Below are 21,741 nucleotides of genomic sequence, written 5' to 3' on the forward strand. Positions count from 1 at the left end.
GTCCTTCATGGGTTCATTGTCATGAGAAGCTATCCTTCATGGGTTCATCATCATGGGAAGTTATCCTTCATGGGTTCATCATCATGGGAAGTTATCCTTCATGGGTTCATCATCATGGGAAGTTATCCTTCGTGGGTTCATCATCATGGGAAGCTATCCTTCATGGGTTTATCATCATGGGAAGTTATCCTTCATGGGTTCATCATCATGGGAAACTATCCTTCATGGGTTCATCATCATGGGAAGTTATCCTTCATGGGTTCATCATCATGGGAAACTATCCTTCATGGGTTCATCATCATGGGAAGTTATCCTTCATGGGTTCATCATCATGGGAAGTTATCCTTCATGGGTTCATCATCATGGGAAGCTATCCTTCATGGGTTCATCATCATGGGAAGTTATCCTTCATGGGTTCATCATCATGGGAAGTTATCCTTCATGGGTTCATCATCATGGGAAGCTATCCTTCATGGGTTCATCATCATGGGAAGTTATCCTTCGTGGGTTCATCATCATGGGAAGCTATCCTTCGTGGGTTCATCATCATGGGAAGCTATCCTTCATGGGTTCATCATCATGGGAAATTATCCTTCATGGGTTCATCATCATGGGAAGTTATCCTTCATGGGTTCATCATCATGGGAAGTTATCCTTCATGGGTTCATCATCATGGGAAGTTATTCTTCATGGGTTCATCATCATAGGAAGGTATCCTTCATGGGTTCATCATCATGGGAAATTATCTTTTAGGGGTTTGATGTGATGAGAAGTTATTCTTCCTGTTCTAACTCAAAGAAAACCACTCCTGGGACTTTGAATTTGGACAAAAGGCCTGGAGACCTTTGTTAACAAATCAAGGTGAGCAAAATGGCTAGAACCAATGAGGATGTTCAGCGAGGGAGAGCGGTGTCTTTTAATAACAATTTCACAACTGCATGAAGACATAAACAGCAGTCTAATGCATAAACTAGGCATTCTCAGAATGTGCTCTGAAGCAACGACTCATGAGCCTGGAAGTTGGCTCGGCAGATGCTAAGATAAAGGCCATGTCAAAGTTGTGGGAGAAAGGTCAAAGGCTTTTTTGATGGAATTACTTTCTCTGGAGGATCTGCCCATCCTGTACTTGACAAAACCTCCCATGCATACCTTTGGGTGGTAAACAGAGCCATTTAGCCTTGGCCTCTATGTGTAGCCCAATGTGGCCTTCAACGTGTTCCCCTCCGCCCCCGCCCCACGGAGTGCAGGTGCCCCAGCTTTAGCCCAGGCTCCCTGCTTTCAAGTCAGATACAAGGCCATATTTACCTCCAGGAAAAGGAAAAAAGACAGTCGAAGACCCACTCTTTGGCAGTGCAGCAAGACAGCAATAATGCCAAAATGGCATTAAATGGTGAGGCTGTGGTCTTCCCAGAGACAGTATGGAGCTGGGGATGTCTGAGCAGTGGTACGGGGGTTGGATGCTCCCCTTCACAGAGAAAGCCATAGAACACGGCTCCATGCAAGCAAACAGAGCAGGGCAAGTTGGGGCCTCACCTGTGCTCTCCTCCCCAAGGCCTTCGGCAGCCTCCCGGAGCTTAATGTCCATCACCCTTGTGGAAATCATGTCCAGGTCACTAAAAGCAGACAGAAATCCATGTCAGAGGAACATGTTGTGCACAGCAACCACCGCGTGCCATGGCAGTGGGGACTGCTTCTGCCTGTCACCTCGCCCACACACACCTCTGAAAAGCCAGAGTCCAGGGCAGAGAGGACAATAAAGACCATGTCCACAGCCACATGGGTGGTGACCACAGAAGTGGCTTTCTAATGGCTGGTGTCAGCAATGTCACAGAAAACACAATGGCATCATTGACCCCAAAGGCAGGTCAGAGGTTTTCAAAGTTGCCCTCAAATTAAATATTTATTTATTTATTTATTTATTTATTAATTATATGTAAGTATACTGTTACTGTCTTCAGACACACCAGAAGGGGGCATCTGATCCCATGACAGACAGTTGTGAGCCACTGTGTGGTTGCTGGGAATTGAACTCAGGATCTCTGGACAAGCAGCCCTATGCTCCTAATCACTGAGCCATCTTTCCAGCCCCAAATTAAAAAAACAAACCAACAAAACACCCATAATCCCACCAAATGAGGATAGTCATAATGGACGTTTTAGTCTCTCTCCAACGCACCTTTAAACATGGAGCTGTTAGCCAGCACACATTAAGAAACTTGGCTTTGGTTTTCGTAGCACGCTGCTGGGTTAAAATTCTTCCTGGGTGTCACCCAAACGGCGGTGCGATATTTTAATATTATGATTTACGTGGAGTCTTTTGGTTTTAAACTCAGGAAAAATTCCGAGGAAATAGAGAAGTACCGTGGACATCTGGCGAGCCCCATATAAAATTACCCTCCTTCACCGTATGCATCCCATTCCCACACTTGATAGTCATTTCCAAGTAAACCAGCCAGGTTATTACAACCATTTTGTCCATTTGGATTTACCTTCTTCCTAAACAAAAGTATGTGACCGACTCAATCATAATCCTGCTACAGAAATGAGTGCTACTCGTATTCCTGCCTCCCCAACTCAACCCAGGGCAGCACGCCCTCCCTCTGGGCACAGCACGTTCTATCTGGAAAGCTACTTTAAAAAAAAAAACAAAAAACAAAACTGGGAGTGACTATGAATCCTCGTACTGAAAAAGAGCAGTTCAAATGTTGATTAGCCAGTTCATAGTTTGGCTTTTACAGAAGGTAAAAATGATGAAGGTGGGGGGGGGGAGATAGAATGAATATATTTAACAGCAGGACAGAAACATATACACTGCTCTGTACTGGAGTTGGCATTAATATTTGGGTGGCCTTTAATATAAATGTTTGTCCTCCCTTCAGGCGGGTTTCTTTAAAATTTTTCGTCACTATCCCATCCCCATCATCACCACCATCATCATCATCACCACCATCCCCATCATCACCACCATCCCCATCATCACCACCATCATCATCATCACCACCATTACTTGAGAGAGGGTCTTACTATGTAGCACCAGCTGGCCTGGAGCTTGCTATCTAGACCAGGCTGGCTTCAAACTCTCTGCTTCTTCCTCCCTGTCTTAATTAGAATTTCTATTGCCACGATAAAAACACCAACACCGTGACCAAAAGCGCCTTGGGCAGGAAAGGGCTCATTCCGCTCTACAACACAGTGCATCATTGAAGGCAGTCAGGACAGGGACTCACAGAGGGCAGGAACCTAGAGGCCTGAGCTGATGTGGGGGCCATGGAGGGGTGCTGCTCACTGGCTTACTCCTCACGGCTGGCTCAGCCTGCCCTCTTACAGCACCCAGGACCACCAGCCCAGGGTAGCACAGACCAGAACTGAGCTGGGCCCCCCCACACCGATCGTGGAGCTAGAAGAAATGGCACAGGCTCGCCCGCAGGTCAGTCAGGCGGGCTCATTTCCTCAATGAGCCCACTCTTCCAGAGCGACTCCGGTTTCTGTCACGTTTACAGGAAACTAGCCGGCGTGCTCCTGAGTGAAGGTGTGCTGCCCGCACCTGTACTTAGTTATAATGTTTTTAATTGTGTCTCTGTGTGTGTGAGAGTGAGAGACAGACAGACAGACAGAGTGTGCGGGTGCCTGCAGAGGGCAGGAGAGAGCGCTCCTCTGCAAGAGCAGTATGAGCTCTTAATTTCATCACTCTGGCTCCTGGATGATTTCTTTTTCCTTTTATTTTTAAAGACTTATTTACTTGTTTATTTATTATATGTAAGTACCCTGTTGCTGTCTTCAGACACACCAGAAGTGGGCATCAGATCTTGTTACAGATGGTTGTGAGCCACCATGTGGTTGCTGGGATTCGAACTCATGACCCCCCCAGGTGCTCTTAGCCACTGAGCCATCTCTCCAGCCCTCCTGGATGATTTCTTAAAGGCTGAAAGAAAGCTTTACTTCCTGCCCCCTGCCCCTCTCCCCACCCTCCCCACCCCCGCAATTTGGCTCCGTGGGAATGTCTGGCCTCACTTCAGTTCAGTCAAACCCTCTGACAGAACACCACGCTCCTGCTCCACGGGGCATAAAGAAGATGGGGTAGAAGCGCAGCCCTCACTGCTGACTGCTCTCCTTGTCCCTCTCCATGGTGCTCAGGGTCAAAGTAACAGACAGATGATGCAGTCAGAGAGCTGAGCGAGGGGGCGTCCGGGACTCACTTCCCGCCATCCAAAGGCCTCCGAGCCGGGTGGTTGGCACCGTCGGCTGCTCTGCTGCCTGTGTAGCTTCTTGCTCAGTGATAGTACCGGAGGCTAAGAAGGCACCGGAGGCCTTGGGGATGGGGACGGGTGGGGAGGCTACAGAGGAAGGACCCAAGGCAGAAGGGAGCGAGATCCTGGTGAGGGTGGGCGGAGAGTCACCACCTGGCCGGCTGTCGCTGGGGTAGGGAGGCCGGTGCAGGGGGTTTCGAGCCCTTGAACTTGGCAATCATCACAATGACTGCAACTGACCGGCTGGGAGCCGCTTTGCACCAACTGTCCTGCCAGTCCGAGGTTGGAGGGCACGTCCCAGGAGCTGTCTCACTAGCTCCCCTGAGGTAGCTGCGAAGCAGAGCTCCTTCCGAATGCTCAGTGACCGAACTTGAGAGCACAGGTGCTTCTGGGCCACTGGGATGCAGCAACAGAAGAGATGGATCGACATGGCCCCTGCCTCTTTTGGGTGTTGCCCTGGTGAAGGGGCCCCGGGAAGTTCCGTTTGCGTACATGGAGGTGTCCTGGGTGGAGCTGAGGGAAGCCAGGGAGTTCAAAGCATAGACCCTCCCACTTAGATGGCTCTGCCCACTCAGCAACCTTGCCTTAGAGGAGGCCAGGATTCCAGCAGGGAGGCTGACAGGATTCTCGGGCTGAGGGAAAGTTTGGGGTGGATGACCTGTGTATCTGTGAAGGCAGACTCTATAGAAACTGTGATGTCACTTCTGGCACATGAAAAGTTTCAAGGACAGGAAGTGCCAGGGCATGTATGACTGTGTGAGACAGTGTGTGTGAGCAGTGTGCTGTGTAGCAGGAGGGGGCAACGACCCTCGTTCTATCCTATGATCGTGGAGCAGCCCGAAGGCTCAGACCTGCTTCTCCCAGGCTCAACAATGTCTCTGAGATGGAGCTACGTTGGGCAGAGGGTTCAGGAGCAAGAGACCGGGTCACAGCTGCGTGACTCCCTCTGTCCTCTCTGAAGGTCAACGCGGAGAACCACGCAATGCCACAACAGCCAGAGGACTCGGGAAGACAAGCGGTTTTCACTGACGGAGGAACCACACGTGGCAGCCCTCAGCTCGGCTCATGGTTCCGTTCCGGCTGGCTTCCTGTGTCAACTCGACCCAAGCTGGAGTTATCACAGAGAAAGGAGCCTCCCTTGAGGAAGTGCCTCCATGAGATCCAGCCGTGGGGCATTTTCTCAATTAGTGATCAAGTGGGGAGGGCCTCTTGTGGGTGGTGCCATCCCTGGGCTGGTGCTCTTGGGTTCTATAAGAGAGCAGGCTGATCAAGCCAGGGGAAGCAAGCCAGTAAGAAACATCCCTCCATGGCCTCTGCATCAGCTCCTGCTTCCTGACCTGCTTGAGTTCCACTCCTGACTTCCTTTGGTGAGGAACAGCAATGTGGAAAGTGTAAGCTGAATAAATCTTTTTCTCCCCAACTTGCTTCTTGGTCATGATGTTTTGTGAAGAACAGAAACCCTGACTAAGACAGCCTGGATATTGGGATGTCTTGGGCTTGCACTTTAATTCTGAAACCTACCAGCACTGGGCTCATAAGCGGGCTCCTCATTTATAAAAGACAGACAATAATACTTTTAACCCAATAAGACCTGCGTGAATTACCTTTTCCATCACTGTGATAGAATACCTGGCAAACGCAACTTAAGGAAGGGCTTGGTTTAGTTCATGATTTTAGAGCACAGTCCATGGCGGGGAAACCATGGCAACGGAAGTGTGAGAGAGCAGGGTCACGGCTATGCTCTCAGGAGGAAGACACAGAAGAATGTTGGTACTTAGCTCACTTTCTTCTTCCTGTTAGCCTGGGATGACCACCATGAGGCGACCCTCACATTCAAGGTGGGCCTTCCCCTTCTCTTAAATCCTCTTTTGAAAACACACACACAGACACACTAGAGGTGTGTTCCCACAGTGACTCTAAACCCCATTGGAAAGGCAGGGAGGAACAACCATCCCAGGACCAGAGCCAGCATGTAGCAGGCACTTGCTGAGCACTGCTGTGGGTACCACAGCCGGTATCCCATCATGCCCCAGCACACGGCTGCTGTCCTCATCGCGGGTGTCAAATTTCTCTCATGAAAACCGAGCAAATGGCTCACTGCAGGGTCACCACTGTTTGTCACAGGACTGCTGACAAGTGAGCTTCCTAACCCTGCCCTCCAGCTGCAGCAGGTTAAAGGCTGAACCACACCCGCCATCCCAGAGGAGAGTCTATGCAACCGGAGGAGTGTCTCTACCATGTGGGCATCCTGTGGGGGAGACATCACAGCTCTAACAACTGGCCTTGTGAGGGTTGGGCCTCTGCCTCTGAGGAGCAGTGGGAAGCCAAGTAAGCTCATCCTAGCCTCTCACAGGGAGACTTCTTGCCCCAGAACTGATGATTCGACTCAACTTCTACCTTTAGCACCGGCCCACACAGGCATCTGCCCTCCCGACCGGATGCCCTTGATTTTCTGACCGCTGTTAAGTCGTTTTTATTTATTTTTTAAACCTGTTCTTTAGACTAAATTTGGACTTCAAGGGCCTCATCAGGAGTCTGATTAACTCCTCCAGCTGCTCTGCAGTGTGCAGTACTTAGTGTGTTTGTGGGTACTCACAGACTCCAGGGGAGTCCTGTTTCCAAAAGAAGCCTCGGTGTGTGGTGCGGGGCTGGCCTACTCCTGCATTCTGTGCCCACAGGCTCCTTCCCAGCTAACAGGTAAGTTCTACCGGTAGCTGCGACTTCTACCAAAAACCCTTTAAATGTGCCCATAGGAAGCACAGGTTTTAATAGGTTACCCTCAGTGTTCCCATCCACTACATTTACCTATACAGTGGAAAACATCTCTGCACACGGTACCTACATCTCAACCTGCAATTATGGATGAAAGTTGTGGTATTCGCCCCGCAGATCAGCTCTGACCCCTGTGGATTCTTTCAGTTTCCTGGACCTTGAACAATGCACCCGGAAGGCTGGCAACTGGCGTCTGTCAGCCTGAGGAGACACTAGGTTAAAACACTGAAGTTTGCTTTCCTTCCGCTGCATTCCCAGCATTCTGTCTCGTCCCTTCTCTCCTCCCACGGCAGGTTTCTGTGTTTACCGGGGTCTCTGTGCCCACCAAGCTTCAAGCTATTTATTATCTGAAAGGGTATTATTCTCTGAGAAGCAACAGCATTTTAAGCAGAAAGCTTCATGGGCCAAAGGTAACTACCAACACAAATTCTTAACTGTGAAAAAAACGATATCCTTCGACCTTAAAGGTAGGTTAGGCCGCTGGCGATGTGGTGAGGCCTGCGTCCAGCCAGCCTAGTACAGATGATAAAGATTGACAGTATTATGTATTTCAAATATTTTGAAGGCAGTATCGAGCAACCCAAAGTACGCAGACATTAGGCAAGCTCTGATCGTGAATGAAGGAAATGGTGGTAGAGTTAGGTTGCACAGGGCTTTCGCCCCAGGACCCTTCAGATCCGTGTGGCAAGGTGGCTAAAGACCTGCCTGACTCAGAAAACAGAAGTTAGGGCTGCCTGAGCAGAGGGCAGTATGTGGCTGTCTTGGGAAGGCTAGAACTCAGAAAGAAGCACAGATATCTAAGTACAGTCTTCCATAGTGTCTGTGAATCGCACATGAATTGAGTGAGGATCTGCCGAGGAACCTAGCAGACGACCACATCTGGGAACTGGGGAAAGCGAGCGCTGATTTTTTTTTTCCTGCCCGTGAGAGAAGGGATGAGGCTCACGGACTGAGTGTCGCCAGTTAACAGCCAGCGAGGTCAACACTCTTTAGAGAACATAACTGGTTCCTGAGTTCCCACAACATTTCTCTCAGTGTCTACTACAGAATCCAAATGTGCCGATCACACAGAGACAGGAAAATGTAACCAGGCGTCAGAGGAAGAATGTTACTTCACAGAGAGTGAGATCAGGTGACCAGTGGCTTGTGGAATAGACTAAAGATTTGAAAGAAGTTGTTTGAGGACTGAGAAGAAACCTGCAGTCGCAAGAAGTAAATAGACTTCCGAAGTGAAAGAAAAATATGAGAATATAAGACACAAACGCAAGCCTTAAAGACAAAAGCGTCATTTCCTAAGTGAAATAGTCACCAAATGGTCTCCACAGTAGACTGGAGACAGGCATCAGATAAATCAACAGACACTACCTTCCTAAAATCAGACAGAAAGGAAGGGAGAACAGACAGAGCAGGTGATCTAACAGAGCATGTGCACCGCGGCAGGATGGGGTGATCTAACAAGTGCAATTGAGTTCCAGCAGCCGGAGCACAATTATCCTTCAATAACAAAGATGTATGGGGCTAGAGAGATGGTTCGGAGGTCACAGGCACTGGCTGCTCTTGTAGAAGAGCCTGGTTCAGTTCCCAGCACCCACATGGTGAGTCATAACTATCTATAACTGCAGTTCCATGGGATCTGCTGCTCTTTTCCTGACCTCTCCAGTTGCCAGGCATGCACATGGTGCACAGACATACATGCAGGCAAAACACTCATACATATAAAAAATTAGCCTAATTTTTAAATAATAAAGGAACATGTATGTGTATGTACATACACACATGTGCATGTCTGTATGTGTATATATGCACATGTTATCTATTAACTACCTACCTATCTCTAGATAAATGCAAAGTTTAATAATCTGTTTACAACAGACACATGCTATAGAACATGTAAAAAGAAGTTCTTTAGGATACTGGGAAAGTACATCAGATTGAACCTGAAAGCTGAAGAGAAGAAGGCGGGTGGAAAAGGGGAGGGTGAAAAGGAAAAAGGGAAAAGGAAGGAATGTAGAGCATTTACAAATTCACGTATTGGTGATGTAGGAAGCTTAGAATCTTAGTTCACAAGATTGGGCAGATCGTAGACCTCAGAGTATGTAGACTCCTGTATTAAAGCAAAGATGAAGTCAAAGACCTCGATGTCACTCCAAGGAGAAAGACACAGCTTGTGTGAGCAGAAACAGCAGTATGAACGGCCATCAGTGGGTAAGACACAGAGACAGAATAACATCTTCAAACTGTGTTAAAAGAATTCACAGTGGCGTGGTAACCTGGCTTCTAACCCAGAAAAATAATCCGTCGGTAATGAAGTGTATATAAATAAATATATGTGCAGATATAAATATTTAGGCAAGTGGACACTTAGGAATGTGTTCACTAGGGACATGTGTGAGAAGGTCAAAGACATTCCTTAGCACAGAGAAAAAGCAGTATGAGATAGAGTGGGTAAGATACCTCCATGGGAAAACCTAAAAAGCTCCATTTCTTTCTTTAAATTGATTTAAAGGAATGCAACAAGTGAGCGTTGCTAAGTGAACAGTGCATGTGAATGAGACTATGCCATTAAGGTGTGGGGGTGGGAGGGTGGGGGGAGGTGGAAGGTGGGGGGAGGGGTGGGGATGGAGACTACCCTGTCATGAGGCTCTTGCATTTTATAAGAAGTGGCTCAGTAGTATTAACTCTCTATTGACAATGGTCTATTAAGAACTAGCAAGGGGGTTGGAGAGATGGCTCAGCAGTTAAGAGCACTGACTTCTCTTCTAGAGGACCGGGGTTTGATTCCCAGCACCCACATGTCAGCACATGGTGTTCTAGAACTCCAGTTCCTGGGAATATGGCACCCTCTTCTAGCCTCTACACAATAAATATAAAGGTTAATTTTGAAAATTGAAATAAGGGCATTCAAGTAAAAACCAGATTATTTCTTGCTAGTGTACCTCCCTTACAGTCGCTGCTTGCTAACGGTTTTAAGCTTAAAGAAAGACCCGACAGTAACACGAATTCATAACACAAAACCACAGAACACAAATGACAAAAGGAATTCTGTAGGGATTTCTAACAGAAAACACATGCCTGGACAAATCTTCACCCTTTCCCTTCCAACAGATATTAAAAAGCAGCTATATATAATGATATTTCAAAATTTATTTTCTGGGCTTTACCACATAGAAATGTAACATATTCGACAATTACAGAATAAAGGAGGTGTGTAAGAAAAATGTAAGTTTTTAAAACTTTAGAGGCTCGAAAGAGGTTTAGTGGTTAAGAGCACATGCAGGTCTTACAGAGTATCTGAGTTCAGTTCCCACAGCAGGAGGCTCACAACTGCCTGTAACTCTAGCTCCATCAGATGCGACACATTCTTCTGGACTATGTGGGCATATGTGAACTTGAACACTTTTACACACACACACACACACACACACACACTTGAAAACATTATAAAAGCAAATCTTTTAAAACCTTCATATTTCCTTGACTCCTCACTGACAAATGATCTGTGGCCACTAAGCCTGAGAGACCATGTAGACCCATGTGATAAGGCTGGGTCATGTGATATATCCCCCTCCTTGTCACCCCTGACCTAGTGAGGTCCCGATGGATCAGTCGAATCCCCTCATGCCTTGCATGAACCCTGAGCCCTCCAATGCAGGTCCATACACACTCACTTTTTTTTTACCTGTAGTGGGCTGGCCTAATGTTATTTCTATTGGAGTGTTAATTTGAGGGCTATGCAGGCTGTTTGTTCTAAAGACAAGAGAGTCTGTATGTAAGACATTGAGTGACCCTGTCCCCAGTTGATTTTGATTGGTAAATAGTCAACAGGCAATAGGTGGGGAGAAGAGACATAGGTGGAGTTGAGTTTTGTCGGACTGAGGAGGAGGAGGAGAGGAGAGAGAGGAACAGCAGCCGTGGACTAGAAGAAGAAAGAAGAGGGGAAAGCCACCATGGGTTAGCAGAGTCATAAAATATGGTTGCCTTATAGGTTGGCCAGTTAGCGCTAAGAACAGCCCAGATAAAACATAATAAATAATAACTTGGGTTAACGATAGATTTTAATAACATGGAGGGTAGGCAGTTGCCCAGTTATTATGTTGCCCAAGGCATATTAAAATATAAAGGCTGTATGTGTCTTTTATCCAAGAACATAAATGGTCTAAGGCGGGTAGAGACCCCACTCTGGGATTTTTAATATCTTTTTTACTACGCTTACCTATTTGGCTGAGCCTGTGTCCTCTAAGCTGAGCCCATAGGACCACACACGGGGCATGCCATACCCTGCAATATGATAAATCTTTCCACACTGCATGTCTCTCCCAGTGTGCTTTCCATAGCCATGTTTGAACGACCCCTAGTCCACCCTAGGCAGGGAGGCGACCTGCACCACCCCCAATACAGTTGTGATCGGGGAAACAGAATCTTGACTCACTGGACAAAAGAAAACAAAAACTGGTCAAAGAAAGTAGGTATCTTCTTTTTTTTCTCCACAGATTATTTTTTATTCTCCCCCCCCCACCAGGTCCTTTAAGAGACAAAGGATTTTTTGCTATGTTGTCATTGCTAAGCTTGCAGTAAATATAGACGCGATATATACAGCAAAAAATAAAAGAACAAAGAGTGGGGGAACTGAACTGTGAAGAACGAAACCGGTGGTGGTGGGGGCTGCAGAGATGGGTCAATGAATAGAGCAGTCTACACATAAGTGAAGAGACAAGTTCAGAGCCCTGGGGTCTCCAGAGTCCATGTAAACACTGGATGTGCAGGGAGGCTGCCTGTAAGCCAGTGCTCTGAAGGCAGAGGCAGGGGATCTCTGGAACAAACTGACCAGGTACACTAGAAGCATAGGGGAGCTCTGGGTTTAACCAAGACCCTGTGTAAGGTCAAGAGTAACAGAAGAAGACTTCCAGGGTCAAACACAGGCCTCCGTGTGCACACTGCACATATGCGCTGCCTCCCACATATACATGTGAACAGGAATACACACCCCCACACATCACACACAGAGACACACGTGAAATAAAAGAATTAAGCTGGGCTGGAGAGATGGCTCAGAGGTTAAGAGCACTGACTGCTCTTCCAGAGGTCCTGAGTTCAGTTCCCAGCAACCACATGGTGGCTCACGGCCGTCTGTAATGGGATCCGATGCCCTCTTCTGGTGTGTCTGAAGAAGGTGCCAATATATCCACATACATAAAATAAATAAATCTTAAAAGGAAATTAAAAAATATCAGACTTACACCAGACTATGAAAACTAGAAGATCCTGGGTAGATGTTATTCAGACCCTAAGAGAACACAAATGCCAGCCCAGGCTACTATACCCAGCAGAACTCTCAAGTACCATACATGGAGAAACCAAGATATTCCATGACAAAAAAAATTTACACAATATCTTTCCACAAATCCAGTGCTACAAAGGATAATAGATGGAAAACACCAACACAAGGAGGGAAACTATAACCTAGAAAAATCAAGAAAGTAATCTTCTTCTTTCAACAAGCCCAAAAGAAGATCATCACACAAACATAAAAATAACATCAGAAATAACAGGAAGCAACAATCACTATTCCATAATATCTCTTAACATTAATGGACTTGATTCCCCAATAAAAAGACATAGACTAACAGACTGGATGCATGAACAGGACCCAGCATGTTGCTGCATACAGGAAATGCACCTCAGTGTCAAAGACAGACACTACCTCAGAATAAAGGGCTGGAAAACAATTTTCCAAGCAAATGGTCCCAAGAGACAAGCTTGAGTAGCCATTCTAAAATCGAATAAAATCAACTTTCAATCAAAAGTTATCAAAAAGGATAAGGAAGAACACTTCATACACAAAGGAAAAATCTACCAAGAACTCTCAATTCTGACCATCTATGCTCCAAATGCAAGGGCACCCACATTCATAAAAGAAAGCTTACTAAAGCTCAAAGCACACATTGCACCTCACACAATAATAATGGGAGACTTCAACACCCCACTCTTATCAATGGACAGATCATGGAAATGCAAACTAAACAGAGACACACTGAAACTAACAGAAGTTATGGACCAAATGGATTTAACATATCAATAGAACATTTCATCCTAAAACAAAAGAATATATCTTCTCAGCACCTCATGGTACCTTCTCCAAATTGACCATATAATCAGTCACTAAACAGGCCTCAACAGATGCAGGAAGATTGAAATAATCCCATGCATCCTATTAGATCACCATGGACTAAGACTGATCTTCAATAGCAACAAAAACAACAGAAAGCCCACATTCACATGTGTTGAACAATGCCCACTCAATGATAACTTGGTCAAGGAAGAAATAAAGAAAGAAATTAAAGATGTTTTAGAATTTAATGAAGATGAAGGCACAACATACCTAAATTTATGGAACACAATGAAAGCAGTGTTAAGAGGAAAACTCAGCTCTAAGTGCCTCTGAAAAGACCTGCAGAGAGCATACACTAGCAGCTTGACAGCACACCTGAAATCTCTAGAACAAAAAGAAGCAAATACACTCAAGAGGAGTAGATGTCAGGAAATAAACTCAGGGCTGAAATCAACCAAGTAGAAACAAAAAAGAACTATACAATGAAGCAACACAACCAGGTGCTGGTTCTTTGAAAACATCAACAAGATAGATGAACCTTTAGCCAAACTAACCAGAGGGCACAGAGACAATATCCAAATTAACACAATCAGAAATGAAAAGGGAAATATAACAACAGAAACTGAGGAAATTAAAAAAATCATCAAATCCTACTACAAAAGCCTATATTCAACAAAACTGGAAAACCTAGATGAAATAGACAATTTTCTAGATAGATACCAAATACCTAAGTTTAATCAGGATTAAATTAAACTATCTAAATAGTTCCATAACCCCTAAAGAAATAGAAGCAGTCATTAAAAGTCCCCCAACCAAAAAAAGCCCAGGACCAGATGGGTTTATGCAGAGTTTTATCAGACTTTCAAAGAAGACCTAATACCAATACTCTTCAAACTATTCCACAAAATAGAAACAGAAGGAACACTACCCAATTCATTCTATGAAGCCACAGTTACACTGCATATTCTCTCTTGGAGATGGAACAGTTTCTGTCTAATTAGGAACCTGTCACAATTTCCTTTTATAGAGGACTTCATAAGAGATTTTTTCTACTTCTATCATGTTTAATGTTCCAAATAGATTTTAAAATCTGGTTGAGTGCATATTGCTTTTAGCTTCAGAAGATATCATGTATATTTAAGAGGCACTTAACTATTATGAATTATTTTGCTGACTTAAAAAAAGATCAATACTGAGTTGTATATTTTAAAATAAATTATATTAGTTTAACAAAAAATATAAATACATGTTGCACATACACACATGTATGCACATGAGCAAATTTACACACATACACACATACATGCATATACATACACATACACACATGTATACCCACATGCACACACATGAACAAATTTATACACATGTATATACACATACACACATGCATGCATATATATACACACATATGGACACATTTACACAAATGTACACACACATATATATATATGCACATGCATGCATGCACACATATACACACCCTTCAGTGCAACTGTTGATTGGCACCTATGTTGACTCAGTGACTTATAAACGTGGATGTGCAGGCCAGCCCCTGGCTTTCATTAACTGTTAGAACAAATGGGCGGTCTGTCAACAGGATATAAAAGACTTGAAGAACAGCATTAACTAGACTGATCAGGAATCCACAGATCACCCCACCTGGTAACAAAAAACATAGCAACAGAATACACAGCCTCCTGAAGATCATATAAAAGACTCCAGGATAAACGATGCTGTGACCTAACAAGTCTACGCACACTTAAAAGGGTTAAAGTGGAAAAATTATATTTCTACCAAAAATTAAGGAAGTCAGATAAAAATATAATCACATGGGAAATCAACAATATTCTAAACTGGCCAATATTAATATTAGGAAAACTGGTTTTAGAAAAAAATTTACAGATAAATAATATAATTTAGTAATGGTAAAATTATCATATTCTATCAAGAAAATACATCTATTATAAACATGAAAGCTAAGTCATATAAAAAGAGAACTCATATGTTTTTGAAGCAAAAACTGATAAAATGGAGAGATGATTCAATTCTTACTTCCATAACAAAGAGTCTCTTTCTACAACTGGTAGAACAAATATTTGAAACTTCACAATATAGAACTATTATCTTTCAATTATCTTACTCAGTTAAAAACGTTTTAAGTCTAGAAACAGTAACAATCTTGATAAATAAGAATAAAATACTCGGGACTGGAGAGATGGCTTGGGGGTTAAGAACACTGACTGCTCTTCCAGAGGTCCTGAGTTCAATTCCCAGCAACCACATGATGGCTAACAACCATCTGTAATGGGATCTGGTGTGTCTGAAGATAGCTACAGTGTACTCATATACATAAACAAACGAACACATAAATACATAAATAAATACACAAATAAATCTTTTTAAAAGACCAAAAAACCCCAAAACAAAACAAACAAACAAAAAAGAATAAAGCACTCTCTCTCCACTCTCAAATCTTATCAAAGGGGCTGTAAATATGGCACACAGACTGACAGTGCTTGCTGCAAATCATAAAGATCAGAGTTCAAATCCCAGCTCCCACCAGAAATGCCTGTAACTCCAGCTCTGGTCTCAATGCCGCATAGGCAGCATAAACACCCTACACATGGTTACACAGACTCACAGACATGCACACAAATCGTCAATAAAAAAAAAAAACTTACAAAGCTACTGTAATAAGATTTCACTGAACTGACAAACAGTCATAGATGCAGAGATTAGAAATCGGAGCCAGATATAAATACACACTATGAGAGCCAACTTTTTTTTTTTTTTAAGGATGTCAAGGTAATTCACTTACAATGTTAGGATTGTAGAAAGGACAATCTTTTCAACAACTTGCACCAGGACATCTGCATGCAAATATATCTGTACTCTGACCTCATGGCATACATGTTACATAGAGGGGCTCACAAAGCTAAATATCAATGCCAACAGTGCATTTGAAATTCTTAGAGAACAGGAGCAAGTCTCTGATGGAGGCCTGGGCAGTAACTACTCAGATGTGACATCCAGAGTAGTAAGTTTTGGCTTCATCAAAATGATGTTTTTGTTTCCAAGGACTACGAAAGTGTAAAGCCAACAGAGAAAGTAAGAGACAGTCTCTGCTAATCATGCATCTGATAGGGGAAAAATGAACTGGATATAGAAGCAATTCTTATGCCAGGGTATTCAAACCACTACATTTAAAAACTAAGGGTCTGAATGGGAACTTGTAGAGGAGACACAAGAAAGTATCCTTAATGACAGTACTCATCGGTCACATGACAAGTCAGGACCACAGCGAGCCACCACCTCCTCACCAGAATGGCTGTCATCAAAGACAAGGACAATACATGTATGGATGTAGGTGAAGAAATGAAAGCGTTCATTCATTGCTGGTGAAAACGAAAAGAGGCCAAGGCCACTTTGGAAAAGTTTGTCAGACAGAAAATCACCATATGGTTGCAACGCCAATCCCAGGCACCAAGGAAAAGGGAAAGAACGCATTATAGTCATAGAGGATTCTGGGAAGATGGCAGAGGAAGAAGAGAACAATAGCAAAAGGCAGGGGCTGCCGGGTAAAACTATTTGGGATTTGTATTCTAATAAAGGCTTATGAATTCCAAGTTCATTCCCATCACCGCTCTTAGCACAGAAGCACCCACTCACGTGCCAGGTCCCCAGCCCCACAGCAAGCGATGCACGGATTCCAGGAGCATCTTGCACACAGCTGGTAAGATCTAGAAAGGGCAAAGAGGTCTCTGTCCTTCACCCTGAGGATGTTTGCTCTGATACCCACTTGGGGGTCACAGTGAGGCAGATGACGAGGTGGGGACCATTGTTGAGCCTCCCCCGACTTTTACAAGACTCCTTCCATTGACCAGGTAAATCCGGAGGACTGAGCACGCCAGTGCCCTTCCCACTCCTTCACTTTTAAAACGCTTTGTCCCTTGCGAGAGATCGACATTAAAGATTAGGTCCTTCAGAACCATCCATATATCATAGAAATCAGTCACTGTGTGTGCCTGGGGAGAGGTGCAGGCTCACACTGCAAAATGCTCATCAATACAGATGGCCTCCAGAAATCAATCAAGTGATAATAGTAGTGAACAAACAAAAGAAAACAGCAAAAGGCAAAAACCCAACAGCAACAACAGAACAGCCCTGGAGGAAAGCGAGAATCTAGGATTACTTACTACACTGTGAGACCAAATGTCTGATGCTCAGTAACAGCAACAAGATCACATGGAACAGAGAACACAGCTCAGAGGATGGAAACAAGCCAGCTGAAGCGCCTCTGAAGAAGACCTCGGGTTGGCTACACCAGACAAAGTTTTACACAACTGTCTCAATGGGGCTCGAAAGCTAATGAAGGGTGTGGAGTGTATCAAGGAAACATCATATGAACAACACTGAAATATCAACAAAACAAAAAGCCTCAAAAGGACAATGAAGAGAAATTTTGGAAATCAAACAGAAGGAGACTGAAAGACTGGCCAGGGGTCTTCAAACACAGAATCGTGCGAGCAGAAGAATCACCGAGATCAAAATTGGGATGATGAAAATTAAATCTTAAAAAAAAAATCTAAAGAAATCTAAAGAAAAGAAAGAAAAAATGGAATAATGGGGAATACAGTATTGGGGACTTGGTGAAAACTTCCCAAATATGATGAAAGAAAGAAAGAAAAACATCTAAGAAGCTGAGTGCAATCTTAGTAGGCAGAACTATGTCCAAATGAAAGACGAAAGTTATAGCCAAGCTATTGGAAGACAAAGATGTCTTAAAATCAGTTAGAGAGAAATTAAAGACTGGGAGGAGCCCACCTCTCCCTGTAGCACTGGAACAGGAGTGAAGGACAATTAGGACACTATTAAATTCTGTTAAAGTTAATCCTAAGCCTTTATCATAAGCATTCTTTTGAGTGCTGTTAAAGATCACACGGAACACAAAGTAGTTCAAGGACTGCCCACAGTGGGGAGAGGAACATGTGCAAAGAAGGAGTAACCACAAGGCCACTGCCAGTGGATACAAGGATTCTTCTGGGGAGTTTAAAATGTTATAAGATGACATTGTGTTCACAGAAGCTCAACTGTTCAAACCCATTAACCTCACTGTGTAGAAGGGCTAGCGCTACAGTGTATCAATTTTGCCCACAAAGTTGTTGCTAGAGGGCCAGAAGGATTTGGGAAAGGCATTTTTAGAAAAGAGAACCTGGTGCAATTTGTCTCCAAGAAACTCATGCTAAAACAAAGACTGATGGGGCTGGCAAGATGGCTCAGTGGTTAAGAGCACTTCCTGCTCTGTGAGTTAGGTTGCTAGTACCTGATATCAGGCAGCCTGTAACTCCAGTCCTGGGGATTGAATACCTCTTCTGGTCTCTAGGGGTACTGCACAAATATGCATAGAACACACACACTCATAACTCATGCACACACACACACACACACACACACACACACACACACACACATTCACTCATACCCACAACTTTTAAAAACAGCTACTAAGGAAAGATGATACATTGTAAGATTACAATGATGTACTCAGAAACAGAGAGATATAAATGTGGGAGATACACAATATCATCAGGAGGTGGCAGGCTGGATCCGAACCCCAGGTCTCCTATACAAACAACACAAGTCCACACCCCAGTCCTGTTCTCCAAACCCCAGATACCCATATTCGTCCAGCCCAGAATCTTTGCAGATGTCGCTCCCACTGGGTACCAGGTTCCCTGCCTCCAGCTCCGAGGTGGTCTCCTGACCCTACTCATCCTCTGACTTCAGCTTAGACTGCCTTGGAAGGCTCCCAGGCCCCTTGGGTGAGCCAGAACCTCCCCTGACAGACTGTGAGTGCCTCTGCATCTTTGCCCTCACAGAGGAGACCTGTTGGTTGTGTGTGCTTGTGTGATTATCTGACCCGATGCCTGCTTGCAGATGTGTACCTGATCCCTAACCAGAACCCTTAATCTCTCCTTCTCTTGGGGGAAGAAAAGGACGAAAATAAATTATGACTTAAACTATTGTTCTCTAGTGAGTCATGCGAGGATCTGCCTGCTCCTTTTTATAGAAAAATAAGTTTCACATTATCGAGGCAAATGGAATGTGCAAATCTCACAAAGTTCTTGTGAGAAATCTCTGCCGAGAACCAGTGCCAGCTCGCTGCTTAATGATATTATTATCCTCGGGAACAGAGGAGCCGGACAGCTGTACCCATGGAACAGAGGCAATGACATTGACAACGGATGTCACTCCAGCCTGCTTCTCTCTAACAGATGCCTGCCAGTTCTAAAGCAGACACCTGGCTGTTTGTGACCCTTCCCTACCTGTGCGTCAGGAAGGGGGAGGCCCTGACAGACCTACACCAACGGGGGGGCCTAGGCAAAGGTCTGAAATGAGAGGTCGTCCAGCTGCTGCTGATAAAGGCTCTAGAGAAGGAAAAGGAACTGGGTGGCCAGTCAGTGGTGGGGCTTCCTAGTTATCTTTTAATTAATGTTCATCTTAAAAAATAATAACAATAAACGTTGGCTTGGAGATACAAGCCACCCCTCTCTTGCTAAGTATGTACACTTGAAGGTAGCCCTACCAAAAAATGGGGACTAGGTTAGGAATTAGCAGAGTACTGCCATATGCGGGGGGGGGGGGGGGGGGGGAGGGGGGCTCAAGAAACACTGATGAATGAATGAATGAATGAACAAATGAACCACTTCTTAGAAACATTCACCAGAGGAAAGATAATTTCCTCTTAAAAATGAGATGGCATGCATGTCCCACACACAATTCTACTGCTGAGGCCACCCAGCATCCCTGGGTGTGAAGGGCAGACTTTAAAATCTGTGACTGTGCTTGCCCATGTCATGTTACAGTAAGCTCATTAGCCTGAGCTGGGCTCCTGGTTTCCTCACACCCTGATGGACTCTGAGGGCCTGCTGTGTGAGGCTGAAGGAATGTGGGGGCAGAAGAGGGAGGGCCTGGTTCGGAGGCTTTGGCTGTCCCTAGGCCTCCCTTCAGCTACGGGCAGGGCAGGGCTGGCGAAGGCATAGGGAGAAAATGAGACATCAGGCCACAACTCCTGGGAGTGTTTCTGTGCAAAGAAAACACAGGACAGTTCAGCCATCCACAAGATAAACAGCATCGTTTATGAGATGCTATTACACAAATGGGATCTTATGTAAGACAGACTACTGCGTTCTGAAAATTGCATAGTCGCTCACTTGGTGGTGTTCAGAGACCCCGCAAACGGGTGAAGGAAGTTTCTTGGAGGAATGCACATGACAATTGATCTGGTCTAGCTCATGCTCATAGACACAGGAACCCATGTTTACTAGCAACCTTTAGCATGCAAACACACCTGAGAGAAATTCAGTTCTCAGATGACATTGCATGGCAGCTTCCGCAAGGCCAGGGTAGAAATGTTAGACATTTTCAGGTCATTAGCATAGAACACATGCACTAGCATATAATAAACATCATATATAGCTTAGAATATATAATAATATATATTCATAGATACCTTAAAATTTACAAGAAATTTGTACATATACACACACAGACACACATACAGACACATACACACACATATATTAAAGATTTATGACCAAACTGTTACTTCAAAAATAGCTAAGCACAGGAGCTCTAGACTTTATGATTCTGCATAACTCTTGGGGAAATATAAATCCATGCTAATACTGGGGTGTGTCTCACAAAGATGCCTTTAACATAAGAACTTCTAATCTTGAGATGAGAGCCTTACCACTCTCAGTCTCACTCAGGTGCTGACTGCTGAACCTGTCTGATGGACAGGACTCTGGAATCCAGGCGCAAGGAACATCTTTAGTAGCCAGCTTATTTTTAACTTTCTGAGTATATTAAGGTAATACAACCCTTACTTACACATTCACACATGCTGAATTTTATGCTTGAGTTTTCCAGAATATTACATATATAAGACCACCATTCCTGCAGTTTAGCAGATGTGTAACTGAAGAGATTTATAAATAGGAAGACACGGTTCAAAGCCTGCTACTAAGACAGGCCACCACACTATCCTGGACCATTCAAAATAGGTAGAGCCAGACATAAAGGTTAAGCAACTACCAGTAAACTCCTTATGAAGCAGTAGCAAGATGAAGGTTCATACGGAAACATCTTTCCGCTGTGTAAGACAGTATTCATAAGGATAGACAGAGGCTGACCTACCAGGAATTTTCCAACTGGGGCATGAGACATGCAATGTATTTACTTATGCTGAGCAAATGAATTTAAATCAGCCACAGCTACACCTCCCTCTGCACCCAATGCACACAAGTGCACTGAGAGCCAAACAGCCTTTGGGGTTAAGGCCAGTGGGCTAGGGGAGGTGGCTCTCTGCACAGGAGTTCAGGGACTCTTCCATGGCTGTGTCTGTCAGCTGGGGGGGGGGCAGCCCTTTCATGCTGGGCTGAGTAATCACTGTAGTGTCTTTTCACCTTGACCTCTGGTTTCTATCTCTCTACTCCAAGGGTATCAATTATGCCTTGTAGATCCAGGGTACAAACAAGAGACGTTAAGAACGGAGCGCTCTGTTTACCTAGCCGGCTGTAGCGCCCTCCCTCCTTTCTGTGCTCTTGT

At 44.6% G+C, this 21,741-nt stretch overlaps 1 protein-coding gene across 1 annotated transcript in view; it reads right to left on the minus strand.

Moving 5' to 3' along the window:
* Positions 1 to 21,741, minus strand: part of Cracdl (CRACD like) — a 118,609-nt gene that overhangs the window by 40,779 nt on the left and 56,089 nt on the right. Inside the window, exon 2 of the mRNA XM_052193525.1 lies at positions 1,534 to 1,613. Within this exon, the coding sequence (XP_052049485.1) occupies positions 1,534 to 1,603 (70 nt within the window). The 5' untranslated portion in view covers positions 1,604 to 1,613. The remainder of the gene's footprint in view (positions 1 to 1,533; positions 1,614 to 21,741) is intronic.

This window comes from Apodemus sylvaticus, chromosome 9, assembly GCF_947179515.1.
Source record: "Apodemus sylvaticus chromosome 9, mApoSyl1.1, whole genome shotgun sequence".
In the NCBI taxonomy this organism is placed as follows: domain Eukaryota; kingdom Metazoa; phylum Chordata; class Mammalia; order Rodentia; family Muridae; genus Apodemus; species Apodemus sylvaticus.